Below are 17040 nucleotides of genomic sequence, written 5' to 3'. Positions count from 1 at the left end.
ATTTTATGGTTTATAAAATCTATTAATGCTTACAACATAGATATTTAGTTTTGTTTAAGAAAGTTGGAGCTGGGCATCTGTGCTACTCAATGGTTAAGAACACTTGCTGGTCTTTCAGAGGACCTGGCTTCAGCACCTAGGATCCACATGACAGCTCACAAACACCTATAAATCTAGTTTCAGAGGACTTTGTTCTGTAGACACCTGCATGCTTGTAGGGCACCTTAATTCATGAAGGTTTTTACACATCCACCGAAAAATAAGAAATAAACAAATATTTTAAGGTAGGATGTAAATGAATAGGTCTTTAATGTTGATACAACCACCAGGTTTTGTTTAGGTTGTATTTAAGCATCAGTCCTAAATAATGTTGTTTTAAATATTAAAAAAAATTAACACATGTTATGAAGAGAAGGTAATTGAGTGATTTGGATACTTGGAAAGAAAAATCACTGATAACACTGTCTCTATGAGCATTATGAAAACTCTAAACTGCTTAATCTCACTATATCCCTGGATTAAAACTGTGGAACATAAATAATATTAATTGATTAACTGATTAATAATTATTAATACAACAGCATTGGGGAATCTATTAATGATACTGGTGGTTATTTCAAATATCTCCCTTTAGAGGGTCAGAGGCCTCTGAGCAATTGGCTTCTCTAATAATATTTTGTTTCCTCTGTTGCTTCATCAAATAAGTTCCTAGCAGTAATTAATGGTTGGTAGTCATGACTTGTCACAGAAATGTCACTGCATTATAACTCAGGCATTTGACTGAACTTGGATTTAAACTGTTAGTGTGTCTGTCTGTTCTTGAGTTGCGAGTGGGACTGAGTGAGAAGAAGCAGGAATCTTTGTAGGTAAGGCCCACATTATCTCCATATCTGCTTTGAGCCCAACCATTAATCTACTGAAACTCAAGGCTATCCCTCCAAGATGGTGTGACTTACAAAGAAGTACACAGAGCTCTAGCCTTGCTACACTGCAGCAGCCTCTGCAATGGGAGAACTAACAAGCAAGCAATGTGAGTCTCTCTCTCTCTCTCTCTCTCTCTCTCTCTCTCTCTCTCTCTCTCTGCTCTTGACTATGGATGTGATGTCTCAAGCTCTTGCTGCTGTGACTTCCACACAATGATGGACTATCACCAGGAATTGTGAGCTAAAAGGGCAGGGAACCCGGTCTGCTCTTCGGGCTGATGAGAGAGGGGGAGTTGATTGGGGGAGGGGGAGGGATATGGGAGGCAGTGGCGGGGAAGAGACAGAAATCTTTAATAAATGAATAAATAAATAATAAAAGTCCTTCTTCCATTTGTTGCTTTTAGTGAGGGCATTTTTATCACTGCAAGAGAAATGCAACAAGAACACCAGCTATTTGTCACCTGGCCACTTATAAATCTCTTACAGTATCACTTAGCTTTGGCATAAGAAATTATCAGTTTCTTCTGCCTCTAAAATACAATAAAATCCTGTTATTATGAGTTTGACTATAAAAAATTTTATATTTCTTGGCTTGGAACTTGAGACCTTATTTCATGTTCTACAAACAATCATTAAGTATTTGTTCTTTCCTTCACTCAATCATCTTGTATCCATATTGGCCCAGTTTTGAGTTGTTTTTCAAAGGCATACTCACTAACTTGCTCAGGCCACATAGTAGACTGGGCTTATTTTAAGACGATGATAAAATAATTGAGCACATTACAACCTTTCAGCCTTTATTGGATGTTTTTGTGTAACCCCAATATATTCATATGAATATTAAAATCTTTTATTCCATAAAAAGTTTGTATCGAGAAAAGGCAATCTGATTTTATTGAATGGAATAAAATTTATGACATTTTAAAACCTGTCTGCAGGAACCTAACTGGAAGTTGTAGCATATAGGAAACAGGTATGTACAACATCAAACTGCATAGCTTTTAATATGAAGGGTTAAAAAATAAATAAAAGCTTAGTGATGGAAAGGAAATTGAATTTTCATGATCCAGAGATGAAAAGAATTGTAAGCTATTATTTTCCCTGGAAAGAAAAGAAGCTTTGAAATGTAAAAAGGTTCCTCTGGCAAAAACACTTTCCTAGTGAATGAAAATTCAATCACACATACACGTGAATTACGATGTTGCTCCAGAACATCCTAGGCTTAAAATCAGAAACAAGAAATAAAATCCAGATTACCTGGAAAGAACAAATGGCCAGAGGTTTGGGGTTAGGAAGGGCTTCCTTGGGGTTAAATATTATGATATCATATACATGTATGTTGATCTATATATAGGGGTTGTATCATTATGGCATTATTAATTGATAAATCTAATTGATATTCAGCATCTAAACAGTTTATAAAATTAGTACTTTAGATATTGCAGGTCAGTAAACACACAATCACATTGCTTCCCATGCTAAGACTGAGGACATCAGTAGGATCCTTGGGACACACATGTTGAAAGGAAAAATTGATTCCGAGTTTCACATGCATTCTCATGAACATATGTGTGTAACTAAACAAATATAATAGTCATTGAAAGATTAATCTTATATGTTGAATTTATATCAAACATTAAATATAAATGGAAATGTAAGAGTAATGAATGTTTAGTAACATAAAATACAGAGCAAATGAACTCTGTGTTTTATAATTTCATGGCTTATAAGTTAATGTCCATGATACACAGTTGGAGCAATGGTCAGACTTCCTCAGAAAGCATCCACAGTAAAGAGCCACCTCTGAAAGAAGGCTAATATCTCTCCCCTTCAAAACCTAACATGAGATATATGCCATGGAAAAGTAAAGTTAGATTAGCAGATTCAATTAAAGTTGCAAGTCAGTTGGATTAAAAGTGATGCAATTATCCTAGATTATTAGATTGGTCCAGTATGATCTGTTGCTGTGCAGGAGTCAGAGAGAAGTGTTAAAACAACTGAGTGAGGAACTAAACAGCCTTCTGTTATCTAGAGAAATGGGGAGGCTCACAAGTCTCTATGAGCTGGAACCCAGACAGAGCTGTCTTCTTCGAAGCCCCCAAGAGCAACAAAATCCTTTTAATAACCCGATAACACCCAGAGAGACCTATGTTACTCTTCTTGCCACCAGAAAAATGAGGCGATATATTGTGTTCTTTACAAGGGCGGTGCAAATAGACAACTAGTACCATTCTCTCTTGTCATGGTCAAGCCTTAAGTGGTTAATTATGACCAAGATCTGTAAGCCTAAATACCACAGTAGCTTGTCTAAATTCCTTTGATCACATGACATGCAGCAAAATTGTGAAAACAGTAGCCAGTTATCCCTGATAAACATACATGGAGACCCTATGCCACCTAGAAACACTATTAGGAAAATAAATGGATATTGTCTTTTAATAAAAAAATGAGATCGTATTGGAGAAAAGAAACATGGTAAAAATTCTTGTATTACCTTCTACAAATTAATGATAATAATGGCATCTGTGAATGTAAAGGTCTTTAAAAGTTTATTGGATGCCATTTCTAGTTCTTAAGCATGGTTTGAATACCACCTTAGAGCAATGTTCCTTATCCTCTCTGGGGAGTGGATCAGGGGTGGCGTTGGGGAGAAGGTGGAGGAAATGGGAGAAGGGAGGGAGTGGAAACTGGGATTGGTATGTGAAATGAAAAAAAGCTTGTTTCTTTTCTCTTTTTTAAAAAAAAAATTAAAAAGGAAAAGAAAGAAAAGAAAAGAAAAGAAACACTCTCCCAAATTGGAACCACCACCTGGAAATGCTGAAAGACTCATTACTGGGAATGATCAATCCAAAGTCCTCGTCTGATATGGCAAGAAGAATTCTTGCACCCAGTGGATGCTAGATCTAGATACTGAAACATCCTTCTGACTCCTAATACACACAATTGCTCTTAAATAGAGTAGAAAATATTGGTAGTGGATTGTTGCAAGATGGAAGTAGTAAATAAAATGGTCTCATCATGTGTGAAAAGCTGGCAACTTGGTTTAGGGGAGTCTTGTCATCTTTATCTGGTAATTTTAAAAGTAAAATTTCAATTCAATTTAAAGGAAACAAAAACTAGGCAAAAGCAATGTTGAATAATGGTGACAGAAATGGTTTTCATTTATCCAGTGTTCTGAAATGAGCTCACAGTTTACAACACTGCTCTTGAGTCTTAGGAAGTATAATTACTACTTTTGAAACAAAAGCATGTCATGGAACAAATAACTTTTACCTTATTTAATCTTTTAGGAATTTATAATTTGATCCAAAAAGTATAAGTTGAACACATAAATGAAATTTTAAATAAAAATAATGTTAACTCAGAAAGAAATTAATTTACCACTTTTATTTACATGTTAGAAAGATGCTACATTTTTATAATGACTGAGAGAAATCATTGCTTTATAATATGGTATTTTTCATGAATTCAGAAAGTCTATGATAAACTTATGTACCAGCCAAATGAAGATGCTCAGCTTCTAAAAACAAATAAATTTTAAAAGTACTAAAACTATCCTGTCCAAAGATATCACAGATGCTTAGTGTCTCATTTTTTTCTTCTTCTTTTTCTTTTTTAAAAAGAAATCAAACTACCTTTTTTCATTATACATATCTAATCCAAGTTCCCACTCCGTCCCCTCCTCCCATTCCTCCCACTCACCACCCCATCCACTCCTCAGAGAGGGTAAGGCACATTTAACCAGCTAATATACTATTAGAACCATTCAAGTGGTGCTGTGGCTTGGGGTTTCTGCTCCAGTCAAACTCTCATGTTGAAATCCTAACCCATGAGGTAAACCAGTAGGGGTTGCGGCCATTGTTAATGCGATCAGACCATGAGGGCAGAAACTGGTGTTCCATGGAGCTGCTTCATCAGTCTGGTTTGTCAAAGCCTAGTGAGAATGTATCACCTCTAAAACAGGCAGTAGCTCTCTGCCAGACTCTGAAATTGCCAGCAGTTGAGGCTTAGTCTTCCCACCTCTAGAACTAGTAAGTTTCTTCTACTGATTACAAACTACTCAAGTGCACTAGGGGAAGTCTATAAAATTCAAATGCAATGAGACAGGATGAGGAAAGCACTCTTATTTCAAGTCAGCGGAAGGACTGTTTAAACTGCAACCTAAGGCCGGGTGATGGTAGCGCACACCTTTAATCCCAGCACTCGGGAGGCAGAGGCAGGCGGATCTCTGTGAGTTCGAGACCAGCCTGGTCTATAGAGCTAGTTCCAGGACAGGCTCCAAAGCCACAGAGAAACCCTGTCTCGAAAAAAAAAAAAAAAAAAAAAAAAACCTGCAACCTAAGATGTTAGTTCCATGGCCTGAGAAATCCTCACATAAAATGAACTGTTCTGTTACAGAAAAAAATGAGTCATCCATCTAGGCCCCATGCATTTTCTGTGTTTGTCACCCTATGGTGTTCTCAACAGATGACATTCTCCACACAGACTGGAAACTTTGCACAGGAAATGACAGACCAGGATGGGGGTCCATTCAGATAGCAAGCAAGGGCCTTCCATTTGCTCACAGACTGAGCACTGGGTGTCCAATTCCTGTTGCATCAAGGTACACAATTCTTTCTTCTGTGCCTCTCAGGACTAATTCGTCACCAAGGCAGACTTAAGGGTTGAGAAAATGTCACAAACATTTTCATATTAGTTACAAGTAAACATTGGAATCACTGGGATGGATCTACAATCTACCTTCCGCTTCACGAGAACTGTAAACAGTGTGTAAAGCCTCCCCAGCACTTTCAAACCATTGGCCAAGTCCCCAGACATCTCCTTTCTATGTTATTCCCCATGGAAATTTTGTTCTACTTGTGTTTTAGAAATTGAGGACTTTGGAGCTTACTGTTCATTTGCACTTTGGAGAGTACATGGGTGTGTGTGTGTGTGTGCACATGTGCACACACACACAAATACACACAACACTTACTTCCCAAGGCACTAATTTGGAACTGGGAGTCTGTCGATAGTTAGCAGACACAGTTGAAGGAAAAGTCTTGGTCTTAGAGAATGATCTGTCTTACTTCAGAGATGTAAGCTATTAAAATCTTCACTGGTTCTGAATTTGCTAATCTCCAAAAACAAAGCATATGATATACATTAAGTATTCTCAAGATACTAAAAGCAAAATAAAGAATAAAACATTAAGTATATCTAGATATACATGCGTTTTTATAGTAAATAATATAATGTAAAATGGTAAACTCCAAATTAAAGAACATTCGGACTTGCATGCTGTCTTTGGATTTGGGCATGCTCAGTTGCTGGAAAAAAAAGAAACCTGAAAACTGAAACCATATAATACATTTTGTTATTGAAAAAGTTACCACTCACATCTGAATTAAATCTCAACTGGCAAATGTTGCATGAGATGATTTGCTTTCTCCGATGAGGAAGAGGAACCCCGAATGTATGGTTTATTACGGCTTTCTGAATAGGGTCCATCTGTAAAGAGAGAGAACACAACACACACAACAGAGAGAAATAAAGGCTGTCAGTTTCACTGAATGTTGCTTGTTTCATTAAATCTTCACGGCTCCTGTCTACTGCTTATGTTGTAAAGAATGATTTTAGGCTAAGAAAAGGCACTCCTACTCTCTCAGAAAATAGATAACAATAAGTCCAAAGCATAGTGTAATAAGAAGATGAAAGATGTCCCCATTAGTGTCTGCACACTAAGTGCTTTCCTCATTTAGGAGCAACAATTGCCATAGTCTGATAATACTCATGTATAATTATAGAATTATGGAGACTCAAGCTCTTACTAGTTTGTGCAGTCTAACATTGAAATGTGTTTATATCATTGTGGAAATCTGAACTTCAAGCAACATAGTCAAGTATGACTATTAATTACGCACTACTACCCAATGCTAGTCTGTGTTTTGTATCATACAGACCCAAAATGTACATTCCTTCAAATTTAGCAGGAAAAGGACACAGAGAACTAAAAGTTAGCTCATTTGGCAATCCACTTTTGATCACCACCGACAAGCTACATTTCGATCTTCTGTGGAGTTACATGGGTGGACACAAAGATTCCTGGCAAAATTTCGGTTATCTCCATCCCAGTTCAGAACAGGGTGAGAAACTTCAAGGTCACTGTCACCAGTCCAACCCTGTGAAATGTAGTAGTATTCCTTTACCAAGCAGTGTCCCAGGGGCCATGTGCCAATATCCCACCAATTAGTATCAGTCAACACTTTGGTCTGCACTGTCACCATTGGATGAGTCACTTGTGTCTAACTTCTACGGTTGGGATGAGGTTCAACTATGGTGACTCATAAAAATTACTTAACATCATTTTGTGTGCTCAAAGAAACCGATAAGCATAGATAGCTACATTATAGAGGGTGTGAAAGCGGAAAGTTAGCATGAGCCTCATACTTTGATAAACATTGTTGGCATCGTCGCATGGTCATTTAAAGTTTTTCAATATTATGTCCATGTACACACAGATATCCATAAGTCCCTAATGTTACTGAACATTCCCATACTCAGGAATTCTTTTCTGCTTTGCTGTCATTATTCCTTTTTTTGTCTCCCTGTATAACCCAGGTGGGCCTTGAACTCAATGTTGGTCTCAAACTCATAACCTTTTTGGATCAGCTACCTACAAGCTGGGATGATACATGGGCACTACTACATTTGGCTAGAAATCCTGAACCCGTTTTCAGAGGCCTCACTAAAGACTTCATGAGATGGCTTAAAAATGACCTGGCACGGTACGAGGGAAGAATATGTCCAACATCTTCCTAATATCCAGTGCGTTACATATTACAATTCTCTACTTTTCCTATTCAGAATTTTGGTGAATTTTAAATGACTGGATCCAGTTAGCTGGCACTATCCATCTTCTGGGAGGTAAGAGAAAGCTCCAGGTCTCTGACTCTTTCATTCTCCTGTCACAGTTGCTGGTCTAATCTACCATTTGTAATGTCCATTGCAAATAGCACTTGGTGGTTACTAAATATCATCCAGGTGTGGCCCCTCAACTTCATTCTTACTCAGCAGTTACAGCCATCAAAAGAACTCATGGACATATCAAATCTGTCTTCTTCCATCCCCAATTTGTTAATTCCAGTGGGAAATGGGGTGTACACCTTTAATGGGCATGACTCTGGAGACTGAGGCAGAAGGATGAAAGCTTTGAGGTCAGTCAGTGCTGCTGCATTGTGAAACTGTGTCTCAAAGAAACAAACAAAATAAGCCATATGACACTTCTTCTGCCCAGATTCTGGGGTTAATGTTGGGGGGGAGTGGTTAGTTCATTCCCGGCTGTCCAAACCATGAAATAATCACTATATTATTTGCAATACTGTTTAGCCAATAGCTTAAACATTTTGCTAGCTAGCTCTTATATCCTAAACTAACCCATCTCCATTAATCTGTGTATCACAACAAGGTTGTGGCCTACCGGCAAAACTTTAGTGGGCTCTGGAGGAGGCGGAGGCATCTGTCTCCTATGGCAGCTACATGACTTCTTCCTGACTCTGCCTACTCTCTATCTATCTATCTATCTATCTATCTATCTATCTATCTATCTATCTATCTATCTAACTATCTATTACATTCTGGTTATATTTTGTTAAACTATTGGCCAAAGCAACTTTTTTATTAACCAGTAAAAGAAACACATGTACAGAAAAACTTCCAACACCAGGGTAACCTAGGCTGTTCCAATGAATTTTATTTTAGTTTGTTTGTTTGCTTATTTTGATTTTTTGAGGAAGGGTTTCTCTGTAGCTTTGAAGCCTTCCTGAAACTCACTCTGTTGACAAGGCTGGCCTCAAACTCACAGAGATCTGCCTGTCTTTGTCTCCCTAGTGTTGGGATTAAAGGTGTGTGCCACTACTGTCTGACTTGTTCTAATGATTTTTATGTTCACTTCCAAGTATTAATGAGTTACAAGGTCCCCTCCTCCCACTTACTGTTCAGTTTTATTGTGCCGTTTTTTAAAATCCATTCTTAGGCCTTACTTGCATATAAAAAGTCACCAATATTAAATGTGAGGCCCAGAAACAGCAGGCCTACTTTCTGTCACTGTATTTTAATTCTTTGTGGTACACGGGATAGAGAGGCTTGTGCATGCCAAGAAAGTGTTCCTCTCCCTCAAGTTTTATCCTTTCCCTAAGTTCATATAAATGGTATTACAGAACATGAGGTCATGGTGTGTAATGATCTCACAGTTCATCATGCCGTCACATACATTCACGGCCTCGTCCTTTTTATAACTGAGCAGTGTTCCTTCAAGTGGCTACATCACAATGTATTCTTGCACTTAGCTATAGGCAGACATGCATTTGTGCCTTTGCATGGTTTGCAGCATATTCTTCATTATTCTTCAGGCTTAACAATTTAAAAGTATTCTGAAATTCAATTCAGTTCCTCTAAAGACGGAAAATTAATCAAAAAGGATATGCCCTTTCCTTCACTTGGGTCTACTACAGAAGAGCGGTGGGAAAGGTGAGGGGTCTGGTATAGAATTCTTCTCCATTTATACTACCATGTTTTACATCCCAGCCAAGTTTTTTTTTTATCACCCCCTCAAGCCCTGCTCACCCCTGTTTCCACAGAAACGAAAATAACAGTGAACCAAGCATGAAACCATAGAGGCCACAAACACCTCACTCTGCTTCCTGGGGTTAGCCTCACTCTTTAATTTGCCAGCCCACACTTGTACAGCACTCATACAAAATGATTCTCCCTGTGCCCTTCTGGTGAGAGGTAGAAGAAGGTTGCTAATTCAGAGGACTTAATCCTACTGAGCTCTGTTGTAAGTATTCATTGCACAAAAAGGTCCCAGTTCTCTCAGAGAAGAAAATGAATTCTTCCCATGACCCATTAAGCCTTAATGATCAATGATGAAGGGATATTACAGTTCCCCTATAATGGTATTTTAAGACATAACCCCCCCTCATATTTATATCAAAGATTTGCTCTGTAAAAATACAGAACTGGTTTTGATCTTCTACTGGTGATCATGGCATTATTTCAAATTTTAATCTTTCTATAACACTGGAGAAGCAGTGTCTACTGGGTTGAACACCTCAGTTTTTGTGGAAGGTATTCCAGATCATCTGGATACTGCATGCAAAATGTAACATGTTCTCAAAAATCTTTTGCTTGGATTGAATAATGTCATGATCACTGTGATTATGAAATCAGATTTCAATATGCAAACTGGCATATTCTTCAGCAATTATTTTATTTCCCTATATACATGGGGGGAGGAGGACAACTGAATTGTATCTTATAAATGGATGTCTCAAAGTACAACTGACATCATCAAAAATCCTTGTAACTTTCAGGAATCTAGTCAAACAAATTTACTAAAATATAACACCTTTAACAGTAAAAATTAGTAATAATATGTTATATACAAATGCATACAATGAGTCAATATGAAGAGCTAAGTTTGAATAATAACTAATTCTACTACTAAATGTTAACCGACTGACACATGACACAACATACAGCCAGAACATATACGAACAAACTGGAACTCTCACACAGCCAGTTTCTCCATTTTCCTGTAGTTATAAATGTTTACCATGTTTGCCTACAAAGACTGTTATATACATTTTCAACCCATAAGTCATAGGATCTACACAGTGGAGAAGAAAGGCAGCTAGCATGTGCAGGAAACATAAAAAGAGAAGTTCTTAGGTCAACTTCCATAGGAAATCAGAATCCAAACACAGACATTGATACTACACAATTAGAAATTAACATCTCAAAGGCAGCTACCGTAAGTGTGTTCAAAGGATTCTACAGGAGCATAAACACAGTTTTGCTCTTTTGCTTTTAAATTTCTCATTTTCTAATGCAAACAGCGGTGTGAGAATAGAAATTTATTTGAAAATATGAATGAAATATTAAGATTTCTATGTAAATAAAGGACACAGAACAAACACTCTAATACAGAGAACTTCAAGCATGGAGCCTTGAGACATACCTAAATGACACCACATGACACTCAAAAAGAGATGTTTTTTTAAAAAAAAAATCAACATGGTAAACAGTGGTAGATTTGTGCAGGTTCTGAGTAGGGATATTTTAAAGGTCAGAATTTCAAAATTTATTAACTTGGTCTCAAACACAAATGAAAGACAAGAACAACACTCTACCTATTGCTATGCTTGCCTCATCTCTAGACTAACATTGAATTTTGAACTCAGTCTATAGCCTTATTTAAAGCCAAATGAACATGCTTTTCTTCATTTCAGACTGAAGGCCCCTTGTAATTTCCATCCTAGTCCCAGGTTCTCAATGCATCCACTCTGGGCTTTGTGTTAAATTGTTTTAAAAGTGAGCATGCCCCAGGGGCTACAGCTCCACACCCAGTTCTCCCTGCATGAACCTATTTCACTTAAGCAGGGAAGAAGTTGAAACCCTATGTTATATTTCTGCTATGAAAAATTTCCTCTCCTTTTGTTCTATTATTGTTGTGACTTTCAGATTTTAAGTCAAAGAAAAATAGCATAAATGCCAGGAATTCTAGGACTGTAAAGGTTGACCCCTTGCTGATATTTCTAGCAATCCTGAAACATCACTTCTAAAGGTGATAGGGACACTTCTTGGGTGATTCAGGTCAATGAGTGCTATTTTCATCCTAGCTTTCTGTTGACCTGCCTATGTCCCTTGCTAATGTCACAGGACTAGTAAGTGTAAAGCCAGCTATCACCCAGAAAACTTTTATGTTCCCTCTGATACTCTTGGATACCATAATCAAATATTTTTCCATGCATCAACATCTACAAATTTGTGTTCTTATAACTCATATTAATAACTACATGTCTAAAGAAAGTGCAGTACTTGATATCATGATTTTACTATGAAAATATGAAATAGCAGTGAATCCTGCAAGCTATAACAACAATAACCCTGGAAAGGTGTGCTGGTGACATGAATGTTATCCAACTGGGTAACTGAATTTAAAGCCCATATGGATGATCTCTCAGAACATAGATAAATAAAACAAGAATAGAAACTATAAAATCTTTGGTTCCAATAAAGTAACCTATTTTACTTTAAGGACAGAAACCAGGGCTTCCTAAATGCAGACAGTGACCCTTTCTCCCCAGAGAATGGAGAAGGGAAGGTTTCCCTCCTTTTTTCTACACCAAGAGACACACACAAGCCTGGCAACCCAGAGATACCAGGGTTTCCTAATGGCAACACTGGCCATTTCTCTAGCCTGCTCCTACTTTGTAGAGGTCATTTAACTCAAAGAACAAATCCTGGAATTACACGGTTAGTCTTTCTGATGACAAAGGTTCACAACAGAATCTGGTGTAAGGAGGTCACTGTGAAAATGAAGAATCCTCTTGGGGAATTCCAAGTTGTCAGAAGATGCCTCGTAGGAAATGGAGACAAAGAAAATGCTGTGGGATCATGTTTTTGTACACTAAAGATCTGTCACTCGTATTGCTTTAACTAAATGCTGATTGGGCAGTAGTCAGGAAGGAAGTATAGTGGGGGCTACCAGACAAGGAAGATTTTGGGAGGAGGAAAGGCAGAGACTTAGTAGAAGATGCAGAGGAAGCAAGATAAGAATACCTTACTGAAAAAAGGGGCCAAGCCACATGGCTAAACATAGATAAGAATTATGAGTTAATTTAAGATGTAAGAGCTACTTAGTAATAAGTCTTAGCAATAACCAAACAGTTAATAATCAATATAAGCCTCTGTGTGTTTATTTGGAGCTGTATGACTGCAGAACTGGGCAGGACAGAAACTTCCATCTACAGCAAGTCAAATCACAACAGAGTTGCATTTTCTTTAACTTATCTGTGTACAAAATACTTTCATTTAACTTCCACTTTCCTATTCACTAATGGAATACAATGGAATTTAATTTCCCTGAATGTCTTGGTCATAATTATTTAAACGACCTCTATTGTTGGAAATTCAATGTATCTCAATTTTAAATGGGCCTAGACTGGTCATCCCCATGCATGTGTTACTTTCTAAGACCAACAGTGTCTGATAACTAGGAAGAACTATAAGGTTATATTTTGTCCCCTTGTTCAAGTGACAAGATACTGAATGCCCCAATGGAAAAGCTCTGACAGAAAAAGCACTGACAGAAAAGGGATAAACAGCCAATTCATCACATCTCAGATGTAGGTTCTTACCAGTATGCAGTGCTAAATATAACCTTTCACATTTGCCCCTAGATGAGGAGTAACAGATAATTATGTGCTAATTGTTAAAGTACTGCACACTGGCCTCTAACTGGTGGGTGATACTCCTGCCTCAGCCTTCTGAGTAATGACTGGGGTAACAAGCATCTGCTATCACACCTGGTACAACTAGTTCTTTTGATCAAATTTCCCACATCTTCATTTATAGACCTCCAAATGGAGTGAACAGAATCTAGGTTATGGCTAAATGATTCTACTATGTGTATAAGGAGCCCAGTGCTGGTCAGGCACACAAAAAGAAGCTTTATTAACATTGCTGTTACTGCCACTATATCTCACTATGACATAGACAATCCAACTTCTTTCAACAGTTGGAAAGTCAGATAGAGACTGACCTGTGACCCAGGGAGAGAGAATGAATTCAACCATATGAAGATTCCAACTAATGAAGAAGATAACGACAGATAACAAGAAGCAGGCATTTAAATTGGAGATTCATTCCCCATAAGGACCCATGCATCACAATAGATGATGCTCTCAGGGTTTGAGTGGTACTTTTATTTCTCTACCCCTCTTTAAAAAAAAGATATATTTTATTTCTTAATTGTATGGTCTGTGTGCGGGTGTGGTATAAATGAACTAGGTACCCATGTAAGCCAGAAAAGGGCATTAGAACTGCTGAGCTATACTTATTGGCAGTTATGAGACACCTGGCTTGGGAACCAAATTCAGATTCTTTGCAAAATCAGCAAACATTTTGACTACATATTTTTTTTTTTTTTGTTTCTCTTAGGCATGGGAGAATCTTTAGGTATTGAAAAATGTTGGTACTTGGAGCATGACTCCTCTAGATGTGTGATTTAAATTCAAGACATCTAATAACTTTAATCTTTTTCAGTTCTTTAAATATTTACTTATTCATCATATGTGTAGATGTGTGCACATGTGTACATGCTATACTATACTCACGAGGGCCAGAGAATACCTTGAAGGAGTTGGTTTTTTCCTTCTATTCTGTTGGTTCAAGAGACTGACTCAGGTCATCAGGCTGAGTGGCCTATCTCTTTACCCTAAGAATCATCTCTGAACCATATCACTTTTAATTATATTAATTCATTCACTAATTGTTTTGTGTTGAAGTGTGTGTGTGTGTGTGTGTGTGTGTGTGTGAGAGAGAGAGAGAGAGAGAGAGAGAGAGAGAGAGAGAGAGAGAGAGAGAGAGCAGGCAGCACACCATGGCAACCATGTAGAGATCAGAGGAAGTTATCTACTTTTACTATGTAGTTCCTAGTATCATACTCAGGTAGTAGTTCTTGGGGGTGAAGACCTATTCCAGCTGAGCAATCTTGCCTGTCATAAGAAACTTAATCTTAATTACTGTATTATTTTGTTGGCAAAATATCTGAATAAAAATATGGGAGAAATGTCTAAAATACCTAAATAAAGATAACTGTTCTGTAGATTACAGACCAGCTTTAGAAATGACAATGTAAAAGATAAATTAGTGCTAATGAAGATGGTTAATGTTGATTAAGCATCAAGTATGGAAATACAAGTAAATATACAGTCAAAACACGATATGCAATTTATTTGAAAAATGAAAGTTGAAAGAAGGATATAGTTTTTCACCTGGGTAGTTAGCAAAAGTATGTCTGATGGCAATGAAGAAACACATTTCTTTATTTCCTTTTTTTAATTAGTTTTTTTGTTTCTGTTTGTTTCTTTTGCTTTTGTTTTTGTTTTTCCAGACAGGGTTTTGGTAACCTTGGCTGTCCTGGAACTCGCTCTGTGGACAAGGCTGGCCTTGAACTAACAGAAATCCACTTGCCTCTGCATCCCAAGTTCAAGGATTAAAGGTGTCACCACCACTGCCCAGCAAAGAAACACATTTCTCAATAAACACAAATAAATTACTCAAAAAGTTGTGCAAGCCAAATATGCATGCAGATATAAGAAAAACTCAATTTCCTCATTGAAGAAAACTGCATTTTAATAAAGTCTACGGACTCTGGAAAAAGAAAAAAAAAGTTTAGGGGAAGCACACTTTACCTTCATCTCTAATTTTATGATGTTTTAATAGAAAGAAAAATACAAACTAACATTATTTCTCTTGCCTAATCACTAATAGAAGAAGCTTTAGTAACTGATGGAGCAGCCAGAACACTTCTTACTAGCACAATCAATTTTCATCTCAAAGAGTTTTGTGAACCCCAAGGATCAAGGAAGAAGAAAAGAATTCAAGGAAGTGTTACATCCAGAGACAAGAACAGGGGGAGTGGGGGGGGGGAACTGAACTGAGCTCTTATTGACCAGCCTGCGAAATCTTTAAGTAGTTTTGAAACTTTACAAAATGAGATATGTGAAATTTGAAGAAAAAGTAAACAATGATCTTAGCTTGAACTACACTCCTGGTTCTATATCTTTATATTTGGAAGACACCATTTGGGGGATAAATGTTTTTAAATACATATTGTCTCTTGTTACTGTATAGATGTACTTTTTGTATATCACACTGCTAAATGATTTGAAGATAATTCAGTGACTCTTTTGCAAACTTATCTGCAGGTAACCTTTATGATCTATTCATTCTTAAAAGTTTCATAAATATGCACATGCATGTACTTCACTGTGTGAGGCATTTTATCCTACCACAGGATACAATGAACCATGTACACTGTTATTTGACTCATAATAGTCAGAAATTGGAAACAACCTACATGTCCTTTGACAGAAGAATGGATAAACAAAATGTAGTTATTCAGCAGTTTAAAAAAAAACAATGAAATTTGCAGAATGGATGGAATTAGAAAAATTCATCCTGAGTGAGGTAACCCAGACCCAGAAAGACAAACTTAGTATATATTTGATTATATCTGTATATTAACCATTAAAAAAATGATAACCAAACTCCAATCAGTGGACCTAGAGAGGTTAGGCATAGGGGAAGGAATAAAAGGAAACAGATGTATCTCCCTGGGAGGGTAAAATAGAATATATTTTATAGGAGGATAGATGGGGAGGAACTGGGATACATAGAAGGAAAAGAAACTATATTCAAATTATATTATATGAGAAAAGAAACTATGATATATACATATATATATATATAATGCTAGCAAAAAAGAATGAATTCTATGTAGGGTAATTTTCAATTCTTCTTAACTAGGTCTTATTTTTCCAGTGGATATAAAGTGGCTTGGGGATTATCATGTTAAAATTCTAACATCTACTACTTAGAAGTTTTAATAAAATATAATAGGATAGCTACCAAGAAAAATTGACTGTAGACTATAAATAACAATGGGTAAGAAATCAACCTGAGCTGAACAACTGTGAACATATTCCGCAGGAAAACAAACTTCAATTCAACATGCAAAAGATACTAAGATATAATTATATCAATCTTTATGGGTAATTACATCTGTATAAAATAAATCTTGCTTTAAAGTAGTCATTAGGTCTACTATAGCTTCTTAGTAAAAGCTGTATTTCTCAAGTGGAATTCGGCTGAGGGAAGATTAACTATTCAATGCAACAAATAATTTGGTAATTGTCGAAGAGGAAGAAATTCTGATTCCTCAGACTGTAGTTTTCACTGTGGACATGATAAGTTCACTATTTAAATTCTGTGCCCTTATTCCATAATGATACATGATATCATTAACTAAAGCTTGTATACATCAAGCCTTTTATTTGTTAACCAAATGAATTTTCACTTGTTTAACTGACTTCTTGCATACGTAGAGGCAGACACTACAATCTTGTTGCTGCACTTAGCTATCTTTCAGCTTCATGGAATCTTTATAAATAAAATTATTTAATTAAAAACCTGTTAAATAATAAGGACGGTGCCTATAAAGCTTTAGCAGGCTAGAATTTAGAGCAGTTCTAGCACAGTAAATCGGTACAGTCCTAGCTCTACATCT

General features: G+C 36.9%; 1 protein-coding gene across 3 annotated transcripts in view; it reads right to left on the bottom strand.

Moving 5' to 3' along the window:
- Znf385d (zinc finger protein 385D) overlaps positions 1-17040 on the bottom strand; it is a 716416-nt gene that overhangs the window by 142985 nt on the left and 556391 nt on the right. For all 3 annotated transcript variants that reach the window (XM_050140572.1, XM_050140575.1, XM_050140573.1), the window contains one exon: positions 6303-6413. In XM_050140572.1, coding sequence (XP_049996529.1) covers positions 6303-6413 — 111 coding nt within the window. The remainder of the gene's footprint in view (positions 1-6302; positions 6414-17040) is intronic.

The sequence above is a fragment of the Alexandromys fortis genome, unplaced genomic scaffold, assembly GCF_014885135.2.
Source record: "Alexandromys fortis isolate MF-2015 unplaced genomic scaffold, M_Fortis_MF-2015_v1.1 scaffold_46, whole genome shotgun sequence".
Classification (NCBI taxonomy): Eukaryota; Metazoa; Chordata; class Mammalia; order Rodentia; family Cricetidae; genus Alexandromys; species Alexandromys fortis.
The sequence above is the reverse complement of the archived record's forward strand: the minus strand, read 5'-3'. Positions and strand labels throughout refer to the sequence as shown.